We start from the raw sequence: 19,749 nt of genomic DNA on the forward strand, positions 1-19,749 counted from the left end.
ACCGGTGAGGGCAATAGCTGCTGCTCTTTTTTTATGCTACTGCTCCAACCAATTCTACCACCACTGTTGAGGTTATTAGAAAATAAAAGCAGTTACTCTCATTTGGTCGCCTTGATCTTTAAAATATGAAATCACATAAACAGACTGTATAGCAAAATAATTATTTTGTCATTAGGAAAATTAGGGCCAATAGAAAAATTAAACATCTTTCCTACCTCTAAAATAAGAGCAAATGGGCTAAAAGATTAAATAAATTACAAAAACTCAACATCTTTTAAGTTGATTGTTAAGCTTATTGCCTATAAAATGTAGTTTTTCAATAAAACTGACACTTTCTAGAATGTAGACAAAAGGGATATTAAAATATTTATTTAAAAAATCATTGTCTCTTAACTTAAACAGGATACAGATTATAAACCAGTGCCACTGAAAACAGGAGAGGGTGAAGATTATATGCTGGCCTTAAAACAGGAGTTGAGAGAAACTGTGAAAAGATTGCCTTATTTTATAGAAACACCCGAAGAAAAACAAGGTGCGTATTGGACTCTGATTCTGTGGTTCAGTGCAAACAGATGAAACAATACTTTGGCACAAGATATATGATCATTTGATACTGACTGATTTGATTTAGTCAGGAATTATCAACTACCTTGAAACGTGTATTTTAGGTTGATTTAACAAAAAATATATATTAAAATTTTTGATATTTTATTTGTAGAATTACCTTTTACAATAGTTTTATGTATTCAGTAAAAATTGTGAAAAATAAAAAATATTTAAAAAGTGAAAATCATCTGTAATGTTTATGTCTAGATTAAAATGTTTTCTAGTATATTCCAGAATCTTTCTTCTGTATGTATATTCTTTGTTGTTGCTAATCCTCACCCATTGTATGATTTTTAGAGAGAGTGAAAGGGAAGGGAAGAGACAGAGAAATACCAGTGTGAGAGACAGATGTAGATTGGTTACTTCCCACACACTTCCTGACTAGGGTGGGGGGATTCAGCCTGCAACCTAGGGTACATGCCCTTGACTGGCCTCAAACATGAGACCATTTAATCTGAGGGCCACACTCTAACTATTGAGCAAACCAGCTAGAGCTGCATGTATATTCTTTTTATAAAATTGGATTCATGTTACTTTTGTATCTCCCTTTTTTACTCAGTAGCATATTATTAGCATTTTTGCTTATCCTTGGTATTCTTAGAAAATATTATTTTTATTGACTATGAGGTATTTCATTGTGGATATAACATCAATTGTAACTAATTTCCTGCTGTTAGTCTTAAGGTTGTTTCTTTTTCCCCCCTCATATATAATGCCATGATTACTATCCTTATACGTACGTAAATCTTAATGCAGGCCTCTGATTATTTCATATTTTGGTTAAAAATTTTAAATGCTTTAACTGTATTTTGGCTTATTTTTTATATATCAGATGTAATAGAATACAAAACACACATTCATTGGTTATGCTAAGGCCAGAGAGGAGATGGAGTAGGAGAAGGTTTGACAGTCTCAGACTGGAAGTGGGAAGTGCTTTTAGAGGCAGGGAACCCATTCCCGAGAGGTTATTTAGCAGAGTAGGTCTATATTGATTTTCAGTTTCTGCCCTTGAATGTTGAAATTAGAGAGGTCAATATCATTCTTGAGCTTTCAAAACAACATCATTAAAACATGAGAAATTCATATAGTACTATCACATTCCATTAGTAATAAAAATGCATTCCATTTCCCCTCTCTCTGGAAGCTAGAATTGGCTAAGAGTCAAAAAGGAAGTCTTATAAAGTAATATTGCATGTGCTTATAATTATAAGAAGCCTTTTAGACAAGTTCATTTAACTTTTCAAAATATAACTGCTTGAAGTTACATAATGGTTTGATAAGAAAGAGATAATTATACCTAAAAAAAAATACTGAATTTGTTTACCTCAACATACTGAATTTTTTTAACTTTCATGATTATGTTGCATACTTTTATTTCTTTGAGTTGAAAATGGGAATAAATATCTCATATTAAAGATTTTTAAAAGTAACACTAAATGAACTAATAAATATTCATTCTTATTTAAAAAAAATAACAATGTAGGGTATATTTTAATCTTTTCAAAAATTAGTCTTTTTTGCTTGGCTGGCATGGCTAAGTGGTTGAGCCTCGGCCTATGAACCAGGAGGTCAGGGTTTGATTCCTAGTCAGGGCTCATCGTGCCTGGGTTGCAGCTTGATCCTCAGTAGGGGGCATGCAGGAGGCAGCTGATCAATGGTTCTCTCTCATCATTGATGTTTCTCTCTCTTCCTTTCTGACATATATGGTTTTTAAAAATTAGTCTTTTCTCCAGACTGCAAAACAAATTTATTTAACTAAATGTGCTTGATATTAAAGCACATGTTAATTAAAAGTGTGTCATACCATGAAAGTCTTCATGCGAATCTTTTAACAGGCATATTAAGAACATAATTTTGTTGCTGGTTTCTGGGAGTGGGTGGTTTGTACCTGGATAAAAAGGCTCTATCTTTTTTTAGGAGACTATCTTTGATAACTGCACAATAAAATATTTAAAAATATAAGGAATCTTAGCATGTTTTCAGGGTTTGCCCATGGTATAGAATGTATCAATGCTTCATTTTTTTAGTGGCTGAGTAATATTCTATTTTATGCATATACCACATTTTGTTTAACCAAACATCAGTTGGCAGATACTGGGGTCAGCTCTGCTTTGAGGCTGTCTGAGTAATGCTGCTATGCACATTCATGTATACATTCTTATGTGGACATAAGTCATTTCTATTGGTGGGTATATATCTAGGGTCATATGTTAACTCTATATGTCACATTTTTTAAAATTATTTTTTTAAAATATATTTTATTGATTTCTTTTTTTTTTTTTATAAAATATATTTTATTGATTTTGTACAGAGAGGAAGGGAGAGATAGAGAGTTAGAAACATCGATGAGAGAGAGTCATCGATCAGCTGCCTCTTGCACACCCCCCACTGGGGATATGCCCGCAACCAAGGTACATGCCCTTGACCGGAATCGAACCCGGGACCCTTCAGTCCCCAAGCCGACGCTCTATCCATTGAGCCAAACCGGTCTCGGCTATTTTATTGATTTCTTACAGAGAGGAAGGGAGTGAGATAGAGAGCTAGAAACTTTGATGAGAGAGAAACATCGACCAGCTGCCTCTTGCACACCCCCTATGTACCCGCAACCGATGTACATGCCCTTGACTGGAATCGAACCTGGGACCTTTCAGTCCGCAGACCGGCACTCTACCACTGAGCCAAACCAGTTTTGGCTCTATGTGTAACATTGCAAAATTTTGCACATTTTTTCATCACCAACAATGTATGAGATTTTCAGTTTCTCTACATCCTTGCCAGCATTTATTATTGTCTTTTTGGGTGTAGCCATCCTACTAAGTATAAAATGGTATCTAATTGTGGTATACATTTGAATTTCCCGAATAACTAGTAATGATGTTCAATACCTTATCATGTTTTTTGTCCACGTATATATTTGGTGAAATGCTGTTCAAATTATTGGCCTCTTTTTATTTGGGTCCTAGTACTATTTCTTAGTTGTCTGTAAATTATTTGAAAGTAATTTAAAATTTTTAAAAAATGGTTCATTAAAAGCAGGTAATAACTGTTTTTCTTAGTATACTGTGGATTAATTTTTTTTTTCAAATATGGAATATGTTTTGTAGGAAATTATAAAATGCAAATGATGGAAATCTCTCATTTTTGCTGATTTCTCTTTATAGATGAAAAACTTGAGAGCAAGATTGATGTCAGACAGTTAAATACCTAGAAAAGCCTGATCTCTTGGTCTCTGATCTTCTTTAGCGATCTTTAGTTTTCTTTGTCTACCGCCATAGTCTTAGTATTATTTGGAAGCATTTTGTTAACATAGAAAAAATCATTACATATTTGGGCCTTGATTTTGTGGCAAAGTGGGCAAAACAGAATCAAGAGACACAATTATGACTCATCCATTTTTGGCAAACTCAGAAGATCCCTACAGAGTTCTCAGAAGTTGGCATGAAGGTTTTTAGCTTGCTCATTCGAGTCCAAGCTCGCCTACTCCTCTCCTTTTCCTCATTCTCCTCCCCAATGGGTTGTGAAAAGTAGCTAATTGAGAAGCCTAACTGTGTTAGAAGTGAGCAAACAGCCCTTCATCTCCACTGAGGTACTTAATACATCACAGTTACACAAGGTTTACAGATGAGGAGCTGGAGACCAGTGTCAGCAGAAGAAATAGAAGATGCTGAGTAGACTCCTTGCCCTTGTATGTAAGTGGCTTCTGGGCATGTCTTTTGGTTTTTGTGAATATCCTCAGCGATGAGTCAGGTTGTCTGATTGTAAGAACTATAATTAAAGTTTAGGTTTCTGCTCAATTCCAGCCATTCTTACACAGCTGCTTCTTGACACTCACTTAAATACCTAACGCTCATTGGACTCTTCGATATGTGTTCAGGGATATATTATGTGCAAATGCAGGAAGCTCCCTGAATGTGAAGTGAAAGGTATCTGTGTTTTCAGTTATTTTAAAGGAATGGCTTAAATTCAGGCTTATTCTTGATTTTTCTAATGAACACTTCTAAAATTTTTTTTTCTAGATATTGACAGATATAGTAAAAGATATATGAAGGTGTACAAAGAAGAGTGGATACCAGGTAAATATAAAACTGAGAATGTTAAAATAATATTTAATGGCTATTTTTCCTGCACCATATTTTTGTAGGACAAATTTTCTATTTCACCATAGTAAAATAGATTCTATCTCTTCCAAAATTAATTCTTAATGTATGTCTTTTAAAAGCCAAGAAGAAAGGATATTTATACTGTAACAAGGAAGAGTTGAAGTATTTTTGTGGAAGTTCTTAAAATACTTTATATCTATCTATATATTGTATATATAACAATAAAGGCATAATATGCTAATTAGACTGGACATCCTTCTGGATGTCCTTCTGAATGAAGCAGGGGCTACAAGGAAAGCCTAATGGCAGCCAGATGGAAGTCCGGGTCCCATGTGCCAGAGAGAAGCCGCAGCCAGCAGCCAGGGGAAGGAAAGCCCACTGTTGCATGAATATTGTACACCAGGCCTCCAATATATGTGTGTGTGTGTGTGTGTGTGTGTGTGTGTGTGTGTGTGTGTGTATAAGTATATATATGTATATGTATGTATATATGTACATATACATATACACACACACATACTAGGACTTGGCAGACCTATTTGGGTTTTCCATTTTAATTTGCCACAATCACAGTTTTAGTCTGTAGTACCAGCAGTACTCAGTTCTGTACTCCTGAGTGATTTGACAGCTTTTGAAGAAAGAACAAATCTAGTGTTAAGGGTTTTCTAAGCTAAGCTCATGGATCTTCCTTTCTTTCAAGCAGACAGACTATTTTTAGTTGTTAAGATGCCTTTTCAAAAGAACCATACCCATGAGGGTCTCCCCCCCCAAAAAAATTCATAAATTTGCATTGAATATAGACAAGGTGGAAGGGGCTGGAGAGATCTCATCCAGCTCATTTATGTTGCAGATTAAAAAAAAGTTGCCATTGAAATGAAGTGACCTGTCAGGGTGATTTGGATAGTGCTATTAGAACACAAGTTACAGAGGCAAAAGAAGGCCCTGGCACTTAGGAGAGAGCGGAGTGAAGGTTACATGCCTGCGAAGAAGTGGAGGGATCAGGAAAGGCAAGAGTGAGAGCATGCTTATGCTAGATTTATTTTTAAAGGGGACTCTATATATTGTTTTAAAAACATTTAAATCAACAATTTATTATGAGTAACATTTAATATCTATTTATTCCCCAAAAGTTTTATGTAGAAAAATATTCTTCTACACTTTTCTAGTTATAAAAATTTCTGTTTTTAAAATCTTATATAAATCCTATATAATAAAAACCTAGGATGCATGATGCCCTCTCGTGACATCATCACAAGATGGCCACCACAAGATGGCCTCCACAAGATGGCTGCATGCACAGTGGAGGTGGGGCCCAGTGGCCCCTCCTTGCAGTGAGGCCTGAGGGTCCTGTGGCATGGAGAAGGCTGGTCCCAGTGTCTCTGCCACCATGCATGGAGGAGGCGAGTCTGGCAGAGGAGGTGGGTTGCGGCAGACAGGGCAGTTGGGGATGATCAGGCTGGCAGGTGAGGGCAGTTGTGAACAATCAGACTGACGGGAAGGCAGTTGTGGGCAATCAGGTTGGCAAGGGAGGGCAGTTGTGGTTGATCAGGCCAGCAGGGGAAGGCAGTTGTGGGCAATCAGGCCAGTAGGGAGGGTAGTTGGGAGGGATCAGGTTGGCAGGTTGGCAGGGGAGGGATCAGGTTGGGGGCAATCTGCCCTAACTGTCCTCCACTGTAGGCCTGGTCCACCCCCCCCAATTGCCCTCCACTGCAGGCCTGGTCCCCCCACCCCACTGCCCTCCACTGCAGGCCTGGCCCCCCCCAACTGCCCTCCTCTGCAGTCTTGGAACCCTGCAACTGCCCTCCCCAGCTGACCTGGTCCCTCCCAACTGCCCTTTTCTGACAGCCTGGTCACCCCTACCTGCCCTCTCTGCTTGCCTGGTCCCCCACAACTGCCCTTTCCTGCAGGCCTGGGCCCCTCCTCTCCAACTTACCTCTTCTGCAGACCTGGGTCCCCCCAACTGCCCTCCTCTGCCAGCCTGGTCACCCCAATGCCCTCCTCTGCTGGCCTGGTCACCCCTAATTCCAACTGCCCCCCTCTGAAGGCCATCTTGTAGCAGTCATCTTGTGGTGGCCATCTTGTGTCTTGGTGTGATGGTCAATTTGCATATTACTCTTTTATTAGATAGGATTTCAAAGCTATTTTAATGAACACTTTTTCTTCATGGGAGAAAATACATTATTGTGATATTTTGATACCCATGCTAAATCTGTACAATTTGATATTAAGAAATTTTATTTTCATTGCTTGAGCAACTGTTGTATTTTTTGAAATAATTATGTCCAGTACCATTAATTTGTAGAAGGAACTGCAATTTTTATATTTCTTTTTTTGTACATACAGATTGGAGAAGACTCCCAAGAGAAATGATGCCAAGGAAGAAAATCAAAAAAGGTATATTGACTAGAATAATAATCCAGGTAGGAAAAGGTTATTGCTTAAATTCTACCTAATGTGAAATGGTCAATCTGAAGCTACACTTAGTGTTCTGAATGCTTTTTCTTAAAATAGACTGACATTTTTATTTTGCCAAAGCTCTTTTTGTTGATTTTTTTTTGTTTATTTTCTTAAATTATGGAATTTGATGGGATAGGAAAATCTTTTTAATTATGTAGATAATTTTATTTGAAAATTTGTAAATGGTTATATTGCTCGATTTTTCATTCTTTAGTTGAAACATTTGGAATTTGTAAAATTTGGGGATTGGTAGAATAGAACTTTTTGTACATAAAATACCAAAGTGAAAGTTTCCGTTGTATTGCTTTCATAATTCCATTGAGTAATTAATTGTTGAGAATCTACTTTTGCTGGACACTGCTAAGAGCAATAAAATAGTGAGCGAAGTGGGAATAATCCTTATCCTAATGGGGCTTACATTAGTCACAACATTAAAAACAAAATCCCATGGTCCTCATTGAGAGGTCAGGGAAAAGCTTTTTGAGGAGATGGAATTGGACTCCGGGTTCAAGAATGAGTAGGAGTTTACTAAGGTGAGGTTGGAGGAGGGATTTGGAGAAAGATCTGGTTTGAGAATGAAAATCATAAGTTAATTCAAAGATAGTATTTAAGGGTTTGGATTTGCTGTGCTTTTGTTTTGTTTTTTAGATATAAAAATAGCAACATTGAATATGGACTTCAAAAGGGAGGTCGTAATCATCAAATAGATATTATAATTGAGACTGTAAAAAAGAATGAAGTTGTCTAGAATGAAATTAAAGAACTTGGGCCGAAGCCCAATAGCTGGTAGAGGAAACTGATCCAGTAAAAAAAAGGAGATAGAAAGAGAGAAAAAGAAGTTTGAGGAGTAACTAAAGAGAGTGGAGTTACAGAAGAGTATTCAGAAGTGAAGAGTATTTTAGAAGGTGGGCAACCATGCTAAAGAATGGTAGACAATACTGCTGATAGGTCTATAAAGATTGGAAAAGATAAATTAATTTTTGGCATGTTGATCATTGCTGACTTCAGTGAGAGCTTTTTAAAAGATTTGTAGAGGTAGGATTTAGTAGATTAGAATGGGTTAAACATTGGAATAGGAGTTTAAGAAATGGAGTCAACATAGAGTAGTCTAGAAAATTGTGCTAAAAAGAATGAAGAGATAAAAAGGGAATCGCCAGAGAGTTTAAGAACAATGGGGCTAGTAACTAAGAGAAGAAACTCCACTCATACACCTCTGTATTTTTGCAGGTCCTGTTTATGTTTTTTAATAGACTTTTTTAAACAGCAAAAATGAGCAGAAAATACAGATTTCCCATATATTCTCTGCTCCACATACATGCATAGCCGCATTGCCAACATCTCGCACCTTAGTTATAGTTGAACCTACATTCATACATCATTATCATAATTTATCTTTGGGCTCTCTCTTGGTGTTTTACATTCTATGGGTTTGGACAAATATAAATATATGACATGCATTCACCATTATACTATCAAACAGAATATTTTCAATGCCCTAAAAATCATCTATACTCTACCTATTCATCCCTCCTCTTAAACCCTGGCAACTACTATTTTTTTCACTAACTCCATAGTTTTACCTTTTCCAGAATATCATATAGTTGGAATTATATAGTATTGTATATAGCCTTTCATATTGGCTTTTTTCATTTAGTAATATGCAACTAAGTTTCCTCCATGACTTCTTTTTTTTTTTTTTTAATATATTTTATTGATATTTTACAGAGAGGAAGGGAGAGAGATAGAGAGCTATATGTTTTATTGATTTTTTACAGAGAGGAAGGGAGAGAGATATTAGAAACGTCGATGAGAGAGGAACATCGACCAGCTGCCTCTTGCACACCCCCTACCGGGGATGTAACCGCAACCAACATACATGCCCCTGACCGGAATCGAACCTGGGACCTTTCAGTCCACAGACCAACGCTCTACCACTGAGCCAAACCGGTTTCGGCTGGAACATCTTTTTATATGCTTTCTTTCAGTTTGTATATCTTGTTCAGCAAGATGTCTATTAAGGTCTTTGGTCTATTTTTTAATTGGGTTTTTGTGTTCTTATTGTTGAGTCTTAAGAGTTTTTGGTATATTTTGGATAACAATCTGTAGGAAAACAATACTCCTGTGCTTTTCTCCTTTACTCTCATACTAATACCAATCACCCTATTTCTGACACCAAACAAATCTCTGCAACAGCAACTGCGTGTCTTGCAATTCAATTCAATTCTGACAGAAACTGGAGTTAGCACAGACCCCACAGGTCAAAGGCTCAGTCCCACGAGTCTGCTTCCCATTTCAGATGCCAATCATGAGTAGTAGGTTCCCAGGTTACCCAAACTTCTCTCTGACTTGCATATAAATCAGATGTCCCCATGACTACTCCTTGAATTTGATTTACCAGAATAGCATATATTGGGCCAAAGATGGAAAAATAATTCATGTTAATATTTTGGGGTTAAAACAGTCTTTTAACAGATTTTGGTAATTTGACAGTTCTCCCCCAATTATATATATAATGGATTAGGCATTATAGAAAGTGAGAATAATAAGTAGCAAAAGATTCTCAGTAGATTTGAGTGTACAGTTTATTTCTTGTTTAAGAAATTAGTAATTTTAATGTTGATTTACCTGACCCTGTTCTATAGTATGGATTTAGCAGACTATGTGTTATGAAACTTAAATAATTTTGATAAAAAAACCTTAAAAAAAAGAATTAATGGTGTGAATAAATTACGTTTTTAGCTAATTTTATCTGGCACCAATATTATAATATGCTAGAGGCTCAGTGCACGAAATTCATGCACGGGTAGGGTCCCTAGGCCTGGCCAGTGATCAGGGCCCATCTGGGCCTTCTGGCTGCTGGTCAGGGCCTTCCTTCGTTCTGCGCTGCCCCCCTGGTGGCCTGCGCATGTAATAGCAAGTAATCGAACAAGGTCTGATTGAATACCCGAGGGGACACTTTGCATGTTAGCCTTTTATATATATAGATATTGAGATCTTGTTCATTTATGATACTCTGTATTTATGTGCTACAGTTCAAATTAAACAGACTTTGCCCACAAGGGGAACCAAGAAAGTTACCCATTATTAAATCTAACCATTACTTTGTTCAAGCAAAACCTCACTAATATATATGTTTGGGAATTCTGAGTTTGGTGATTTTCCAAGGGGCAATTTGGAATAACCCAGTAAATTATAATTCATTAAAACTTCTTCGATAGGTTAAATGTTAATCTTTAACAAAATTATATCTTTCTGAGCTATATTTTCTTGTTCCCAAGTAATTTCTAGGTATTTAGTATGATTGTGAAAATAAATTTAATACTTATTTTTATCACCATGACAATTTTGTAGTATATTATGATGTTTTGGTAACTAATTGGCAGGAGCTATGTGTGAAATAATTCTCTAGTTTCTGCAGTTTCAGAACAGCCTAAAATGCAATATATATAATATATTTTATTGATTTTTTACAGAGAGGAATGGAGGGAGATAGGGAGCCAGAAACGTCGATGAGAGAGAAACATCGACTAGCCGCCTCCTGCACAACCCCCACCGGGGATGTGCCCGCAACCAATGTACATGCCCTTGACCGGAATAGAACCCGGGACCTTTCAGTCCGCAGACCGACGCTCTACCACTGAGCCAAACCAGTTTCGGCATAAATGTAATATTTTTATATGGCTTAAAACAATATCCCAAAGGCATTAACATATTTTATTTATATTGCTTTAAATTTTCAAATTCCTGTGATGGATATGTTCACATTAACCATTTTAATATTCATTCCAAATATAGTGCTATGCTGCACTGAATATAACCTCTTTCTCATCTCTTTAACCATTGGCAAATGCATATTTCTTCTGCACTTATTTTTTATTTTCCAAACTTGATAAAATTGCCCTAGTTAAAGTAAAATACACTGATCAGTGAACAGGAAGCCAATGCAGGTGATATATTTGTGAGAGCTTTTCACTGGTCCTGTAACGACTCTTTTGGAGGTGATATTTTAGCAGTTTTGACCTGAATGGCATTAATTGCCAATACAGATTCTCAGTATTAGTAAAATGGTATCTATTTGCAGTCTTAGAAAATATCCTACTAGGTGATTATCGTTTACTTATAATCATGGAAAATTGGTGAGGTGTGTTGATTTTTTTGTTTTATTTTGTTTATTCTTTAAGAAAATCAATTCAGTCTGTAAATTATGTGATGGCCTGGTATGGCATACCCTTATGCTAGGCAGCATGTTAGACGGCAAAGAAATATAATATACCATTGATATTATTTACTAGTAAAAATGTGTTAACAGTGATTTTACTTCAACAGGTCCCAAATCCAAAAAGGTGAACGACACTGGCAAAGACATTTCACTCACTAATACTGCAGATGTACTGAAAACAATTGAGGTAAAGTTTCCTTCTTGTTATAAAAGTGAACTGAAAAATTGTCATTCCGCCTCTGCCTTCAGCCTTTTCACCTTTTCGGACATTTTAATAACATGTGGAATTGGCAGATCCGAGCCCAGCACACAGGTAACCCGAGAGGTTTGACATCGTTGGCTGGGAGATAAGGGACACCATTCTCGCCTTCTCTTTCACCCGCCTGTCAGCTTGCCTCACCTTCTGTCACCTGCCTTCTTTTCCACTCTGTTTCTATTTTTCCCTTGCATAATACATACCTCAAACGTATTTCTTTTAAAAACCTTTCAGTTTTTCTCCTATTGTTGTATGTATACTTTTTTAATACTTTTCTTCTTTCTTATGTTAATTGTATAAGATTTTATTTAGGGAAAGCCATAACTTACGGAACTTATTTTTATATTTCAAAACAAAAAAGATATAAAATGCAAAAGTTTAATTAACTAAAAATTTCCCCACCCGCTCTGTTCCTCTACTGTAGACAATCAATGTTACAAGTTTGTTATATATCCTTCCAGAAATATTTTATGCATAGCAAACACAACTTTTTTCTTTAATTACAAAAGGTAACATATACACTCATGCATTTTCATTTTACCACTTAAATACACTGATCAGTGAACAGGAAGCCAAGGCAGGTGATATATTTGTGAGAGCTTTATCTTTAAGATAGTTCCAGGTCAGTCTGTATAGTCTAGGCTCTTTTTTGTTGTTGTTGTTGGCTGCACTATAAGACCAAACCATAATTTTTAAAATCAATATGCTACTAATGGACATTATGTTTCATGTAGTGTTTCATTATTAGAAACAATGCTGAATTCATGTCAAGTATGTCATTTCACACATGTAGGGTTGATTTCTAGAAATGGGTTTGTTGGGATGGTGGATATATGCATTGTATTATATGGATTAATATTAACAGATCACTGTCCATGAAGGGCATGCCAGTTTATTGGTATCATGCCGGTAATACCTTGCATTGATGTAGATAATAAGGATAATGATAAGGATGGCCACCAGCACTTATTGAAACCTTATTATTTACCAGGCTCTTTGATTTTTATTCATTATGTCCTTAAGACTTCATTATAATAGGCGATATTATTATTCCTTACATATGAGATGGGCGTTATTATCCCTTCCTTACTTTACAACTTTTACTTGCCTGGGCCAGCTGGCCAGCTACATGGTAACAGAAACTCGTATTTTTTTTTTTCTCTCATATTTTTGATTTTTTATTTTGTCCATTGCTTGAGCTGGAGAAAACATGGCTGAAAATAAAACCAAGAGGAATAGTGTTGGAATAATAGCATTAACTGTCAGGTTTAACTGTAGTAAACGGATGGATGGGGTTGCAGACCTACCCAACTTGCATTGATTGAACACAGATTCTGACTGTTCGTAAGGCTTCTTGGAAATGAGTTGCTAAGCTGGCATGTGCTATGAGGAAGATTGATTTGGACCTCTGAATGCAGTTTCTCATCAGGACAAATTGTTTTCTTAGTCCCTGCATTAGAACACCTTTTCCAGTACAAACATTGTTAAAACTGGAGTTTCAAATCTAAAAACTCCAATGAGCAGTTTTAATAGAGCAAAATTAGCTTCCAGATGACTCTGTTACTGTTCATTTTTTCAACAAAAGCAGTTGAAAGTCTTATTTAACGTTTTCAAAGTGTTTTCTCATTATATTATTCACATTATTCTTAACACAAATATGTAAAGTAGTAGGCTAAATAGTTAAATCTCATAGAAGATAAAATTTGAAACTATTATGTAGATCAGTGTTTCCCAAACTTTTGACATATGTGTACCCCTTCTATGATTTTTGTAACCCTGAGTACCCCTCGTACTCATGAGAATGTAAAATTAGGCACAGCTAAGCACAGTGCAGTGCATATCCTCACCAAACTCTCGTGCAACGTGAGCCCCCACCAAACTCTTCCCATACCCCTGGGGGTACACGTACCACACTTTGGGAAACACTGAAGATGAACCAAAACTAGTAGCTTACTGCAAAAATAAATAAATAAATAAATAAAGTAATAAATAAAGTAATAAATAAAGTAATGAAGTAATGAGACAATGTGTGTAGCACTTAGATAATTTTTTAAATTCCATTAAATCTGCTTTTGGTTAACTCGTCAAGTATTTTATGGGTTTCATTTAGGTCTATGTCATAGAAATAAAGTTAAAGCTATTTATCTAAAGGTATTTGTTGCTCAGTGGTTGAGTGTTGTTGACACATGAACCAAGAGATCACGGTTCTGTTCCTGGTCTAGGCACATGCCACTTTTGCAGGTCCAATCCCCAGTAGAGGGTGTGCAGAAGGTAGCCAATCAATGGTTCTCATCATTGATGTTTCTATGATGTTTTTATTTCTCCCTCTCCCTTCCTCTCTCTGAAATCAATGGAAACATTTTTTTTTAATTAAAGGTATTTGAGGTGGCAATAATGAATATAAAGTATGGAATGAATTTTATATTTCTGTATAACTAGTTTAAATAATTTCCTTGCTAATTACAAAATAATAGCTAATAGCATGATTTTTCAAATGCAACACTTAACCTTGCACATAGTTAAATACAATCCCCTTTTAGCTACACAAATTTATGTTTTCATTAAAACAGAAAATAAAAAAATCCATATATTAGTTAATATTATAATAATATAGCATCATTCTATATGTGTGTGTGTGTGTGTGTATGTATATATATATATATTTTGTCCATTGAGGCATTGTGTTTGCATGTATGTATTACATCCCTAGAATAATAATTCCAGGACTTGCCCTCCTGTATGTTTTCATCTTGCTTCTTCATGGCCCGTGATGCCCACTGAGGTTGTCAGTACAATGAAAGCAAACTGATAGGATGGGAGCAGATTATTCTGCCATTTCTCTAGATCTTTTGAGTTGCACATCAAATCTAGGGCTGATTACTTCACACTTGTTCAACCTGCCTGTGAGTTTTACAACGTATTTCCCAGCTCTGGTCATTAACAATTTCAAATTTGCCAATGTGACCATGCTTCATCATCATAGTTAGAAATCAGATGACTTTGGAGCACGGCCTAGTAAGAACCTGGAGTTTGCCTTCTTTTTTTTTTAATATATTTTATTGATTTTTTACAGAGAGGAAGAAAGAGGGATAGATAGAAACATCGATGAGAGAGAATCATCGATCAGCTCCCTCTTGCACACCTTCTATTGGGGATGTGCCCGCAACCCAGGTACATGCCCTTGACCGGGATTGAACCTGGGACCTTTCAGTCCCCAGGCCAACGCTCAATTCAATGAGCCAAACTGGTTTCGGCTTGCCTTCTTTTTGGCATTGTTCATAATCCTGAGAAAATCAGCCAGAACATTCATGTACACCATTATGGTGGCATGGAAAGATGGTAGAAAGAGATGTTTGTGTGTGTGTATGTGTGTGTATATTTATAGACACTTTAAAATACCTATAGTTAAGATTTTGTTTACTTGCATTTTCCCAAAGACTTGCCACTTATAAAACTTTCACACATTCCATTGTAGTAATAAGTTATAAGGCAAGATGGATCAGTATGAAGATAAGAGGTCTTTTTTGTTCTTAGTGGGGTCAAGTGACAGGAAAGTAGAGTTTGAATTTTGATGAGAAACTGAGTTTATCTGATGTAGTTTTTTGTTGCCTTTGATTTCCTTAAATTCAAATTTGAATGTAATAAATTTCTAAAAATAAATATTTATGAACCAATAATGGTATGACTAAGTTATAATTGCTCCAAATGTAAAATGTGTTTTTATCTCTGTATCTACTCTACTAAGCAAATATAATAGGATGGGATATTTGCAAATTTATGAATTAGTGTTATGATTACTGTTTAGGAATATACACATCTTAACTAACGTGATCTTATGCCTTAATTATGAATATTAATATGTGAAATTATTGCTGCGCCCACCTAGAAAGTTTGTGAAATCCTATCACTTGTACAAATTAATGTAGAACATTTAAGTGATCGAATAATGACAGCAATGAAACAGCACATTTTTTATCAAATAGAAGAATATTGTTGATATTCATAATAGAATATCGGGATTTGTTAAAGTTATGAAATGATACCATAGTGATTTTAACAGAGTGGATAAGTAGAATCATCAGGCAATCAAAGTTTTCTAACTCTGTACCTCTCTTTTACCTCCTCTCACAGAGTTGTTAATAAGTGCTAATATTGACCTGAGTTGAGTTAATCTTTCTTTTTTTCTAATTAAGAAGCAAAATTCCTGGGAAATGGGAAGTAAATAATGAAGAAAATAAGTAAAAAGACATAGATAATCTACAAATAGTATAACTCACCCCAAAATGACTTGATATTGTTTTAAATAATTTCACTTATAAACTAAAACATAGACATTTGGAAATAGCACTATAACATTCTCTATTCTCCTTCTATGTTAGAAGGAAACGAAAGAACATTCTGAAAGTTCTCCATAAACTGAGTCAATTCAATACTTTTGACTGAGGTATGATAAAAATCACAAAAATAAAGCACTGTTTATGGAGCTGATCCCCCAGCATCACCTGGAACCCAATTATGAAGTAATGAAATAAAATAAAACTCTAGAGTCATGATAAGACAGCGAGTTCCTCCTTTCTTGGATTAACTCACAATTTCCTGTATGATGCCCAGGTCTTGGTAAGGGAGGATTAGAATAAGGTGATAGGTAACTGTTATCTTAAGGCTGAGCAGGGATCTCAAAGTCTAGTGGTTTACAAGGAAATTTAATGAAGTTCCTTTATAACAGGAATTGGAAAAGAAAGGTGATGGTGAAAAATCAGATGAGGAAAATGAAGAGAAAGAAGGAAGCAAGGAGAAAAGTAAGGAAGATGAGGAGGAGGAGGAAGATGATGCTGCAGAACAAGAGGAATATGATGAAGAAGAGCAAGAAGAGGTAATGGTCTATTTTGTAAGGATAACAAAATTAATTAAGATGAAGAATTATCCATTAAGGAGTCAGATATATGGAATAGGTTAAAATGAACACCAAGTTGATGGGAACCAGGGGCATATTTTTATCACTGGCATCAATTCCTTTCTATCAAGAGAATTTTGTAGCATTGTTGTTATAATGATGGCAAATTGAATATAGGAGTTAAAAATAAAATGATAGCCGAAGCCGGTTTGGCTCAGTGGTAGAGCGTCGGTCTGCGGACTGAAAGGTCCCAGGTTCGATTCCGGTCAAGGGCATGTACATTGGTTGCGGGCATATCCCCAGTAGGGGGTGTGCAAGAGGCAGCTGGTCGATGTTTCTCTCTCATCGACGTTTCTAACTCTCTATCTCTCTCTCTTCCTCTCTGTAAAAAATCAATAAAATATATTTAAAAAAAAAAAAATAAATAAATAAATAAAAATAAAATGATAGGCAACTTTGTAAGTGCAAGTCCACCAGTTAAGGAAATTGATGATTGATTTAATTAAAATTTGTTGACATAAAATTTTAAATCAGCAGTTAGGGGCTTTTTTAAAAATATATTTTATTGATTTTTTACAGAGAGGAAGGGAGAGAGATAGAGAGCTAGAAACGTCGATGAGAGAGAAACATCGACCAGCTGCCTCTTGCACACCCCCTACCGGGGATGTGCCCGCAACCAATGAACATGCCCTTAACCGGAATCCAACCCGGGACCTTTCAGTCCGCAGACCGATGCTCTACCACTGAGCCAAACCTGTTTCGGCAGCAGTTAGGGGCTTAGTCATGTAGGTCTGAGCAGGAATTCCCTATATCACAAAATGCATGTAGACACTAGGGAAACATTTATAACCCAACCTCAGGCATCTGACTCAGTTAGGAGTCAGTGTTCTGGATTTTAGATTTCCAACTTTGAGAAACGGTATGTTTCAAAATAAGCTGGAATCATTCCAGGTATTTTTGAGCAGGGTGACTTGGTTGGCCATGCCGCGTTGGGACTTGCAGAGACTTCAGGCAGTAACCCTAGGCTAAGAGTTTCCTCTCCTTTCCAGTGACCTTTGTCTTCACTCCATTTCAGCTTCTCACACCACACTGAGTCTTCCCCTGAAACTCTTCCAACTATGAAATCTTTATTATTTGCTTTAATTATTTTGCATTAAATTTCATATTCTTTTGAATTTATATTTATGTAAAAGGAGAGATTGGTCTATTTTTTATTTGTTTCCAAATATCTAGCCAACTGGTAACCTCAGTTATGAAATAATTTGCTTTCTTCATTAATTTGAAATTCTCCTTAATTAACTGTTAGATTCCCACATCTACTTAGTCATATTTCTGGACTCTATTCCATTGTTCTATTTTGGAACCATCACTGTCCTAATGACTAAAATCTAGTATTTTTAGGGTATGTTACCCTTTTTCAGGATTTTTCTGTGTATTGTTTGTTTATTCTTCCAGATAAATTTTAACTCCAGACATTTTAAAATTAAACATATCACATTTGCCTCCAGTTTTCTTTCCAGATCATTCACTTTATTTCTGAGCTGACATGATTAAAACTACCAAACCCACCAAAACCGGTTTGGCTCAGTGATAGAGCATCGGTCTGTGGACTGAAAGGTTCCAGGTTCGATTCCGGTCAAGGGCATGTACATTGGTTGCGGGCACATCCCCAGTAGGGGGTGTGCAAGAGGCAGCTGGTCGATGTTTCTCTCTCATTGACGTTTCTAGCTCTCTATCCCTATCTCCTCCTCTCTGTAAAAAAAATATAAATATAAATATATATATATATATATATATATATATATATATATATCAATAAAATATATTACAATAAATAAAACAACAACTACCAAACCCTCTGATCCTCTATCTCTCTGCTGTATTGGGTCCCTGTCTTTATTTCCTTCCCTCAGGAGCCCTTGCTCACCCTTCAACTTCTTTGTTGCTATTGTTCTTGTCTTCGTCTCGCAGTACATAACTAAGACCAAACCTACTTGATCAGTTGCATTTTCTCTCTCCTTTTCCTTCCAAATCTGTCTGTTGAGCTTTTCTGAAGAATTATAAAAACGGTTGCTCCTTAAAAAAACAAAACAAAAAACACTAGTCCTATTTGGCTACCTAACACATTTTCTGTTTCTCTTGTCAAGTCAGTTCCCCATTGCAAGTATCTTTATTCTTAATCCCTCTTCTTGACTACCTTTTCTTTTACTTTCAGCAGATATAGCATCCACCTTCATACAGAAAGTAAAATCATTAAGAGAAAACTCTTTTATTTCATGTCCTCTGCCTTCAAACTAGCTATCTTCCCTCCTCCTCTTTTTTTATTAATGGAAAAAGAGAAATGTACTTCATCCTGTTGAAGGCTAATTGTCCTGCCCTTTATTGAGACCTTACGCCTATGTCATTTCCCTTTCCATAATTTCAACCTCTCAGCCATGCCATGCCTCCTCCATACATTGGCTTCAGGCTTCAGCCAGTTTCCATATATTGTTGGATTACTTGGGACCAGTGAAGCCAACCCAACTTCCTGGAAATGGTAAGGGTCTTATCCAGATACAGAAACTTACAGTATTCAGGAAAGACAAAGTAATGACAAATTACCTTTCTTGCATTATTTATATAAATTTATATATAAAATTCCACCATGGAGATACTAAATAAGATGATATCCAGGAGACTTTCTTTTGGGAATAGCTCCTATTTCTTACTGTCATAATTCCTACTGTAGAGAGTAGAGACATGGACATTTTTATTGTGGCTGATTTCAATCATGTGCAAAATCTAGTGACTTAAAATAGCAGCTCGGCTTTAACAATGATCAATGTATTACTGATCTTTTAGTCATTCACCCACCCAGTCTATTCCTGTCCCCCCACTTCAAAACCCATCTGTCTTAGATTATTATAAAGCAAATCCTAGGCATTGTATCATTTGATTCATAAATATCTTAGTATGTACTCAAAAATAAGAACTCTTTAACAATGTTACAGTATTATTCCTAACACATGAAATATAATTCCTTAATATCAAATATTAAGCCATTGTTCAAATTTGTTAGATTATCTCAAAAAATGGTCCCAATCAAAACCCAAATACAGTCCATACATTGCAGTTGGTTAGTAATTTTCTTAAATGTCTTTTAATCTTTATATTTTAAAAGTGTTGTATAATGTATATTCAGACATAAATTATTATTTTTTTTTATTGCTCACAGTAT

The 19,749-nt window shown here is 35.9% G+C and overlaps 1 protein-coding gene and 1 pseudogene across 2 annotated transcripts in view; one reads left to right on the forward strand and one right to left on the reverse strand.

The window, feature by feature from the left end:
• Positions 1 to 19,749, forward strand: part of POLR3G (RNA polymerase III subunit G) — a 31,907-nt gene that overhangs the window by 9,780 nt on the left and 2,378 nt on the right. For both annotated transcript variants that reach the window (XM_045571715.1, XM_036408905.2), the window contains exons 3-7: positions 403 to 532; positions 4,623 to 4,679; positions 7,050 to 7,100; positions 11,490 to 11,569; positions 16,365 to 16,511. In XM_045571715.1, the coding sequence (XP_045427671.1) occupies positions 403 to 532; positions 4,623 to 4,679; positions 7,050 to 7,100; positions 11,490 to 11,569; positions 16,365 to 16,511 (465 nt within the window). The remainder of the gene's footprint in view (positions 1 to 402; positions 533 to 4,622; positions 4,680 to 7,049; positions 7,101 to 11,489; positions 11,570 to 16,364; positions 16,512 to 19,749) is intronic.
• On the reverse strand, positions 14,345 to 14,957 carry LOC118702694 (annotated as a pseudogene).

Source organism: Pipistrellus kuhlii, unplaced genomic scaffold, assembly GCF_014108245.1.
Source record: "Pipistrellus kuhlii isolate mPipKuh1 unplaced genomic scaffold, mPipKuh1.p scaffold_m20_p_4, whole genome shotgun sequence".
NCBI lineage: Eukaryota > Metazoa > Chordata > Mammalia > Chiroptera > Vespertilionidae > Pipistrellus > Pipistrellus kuhlii.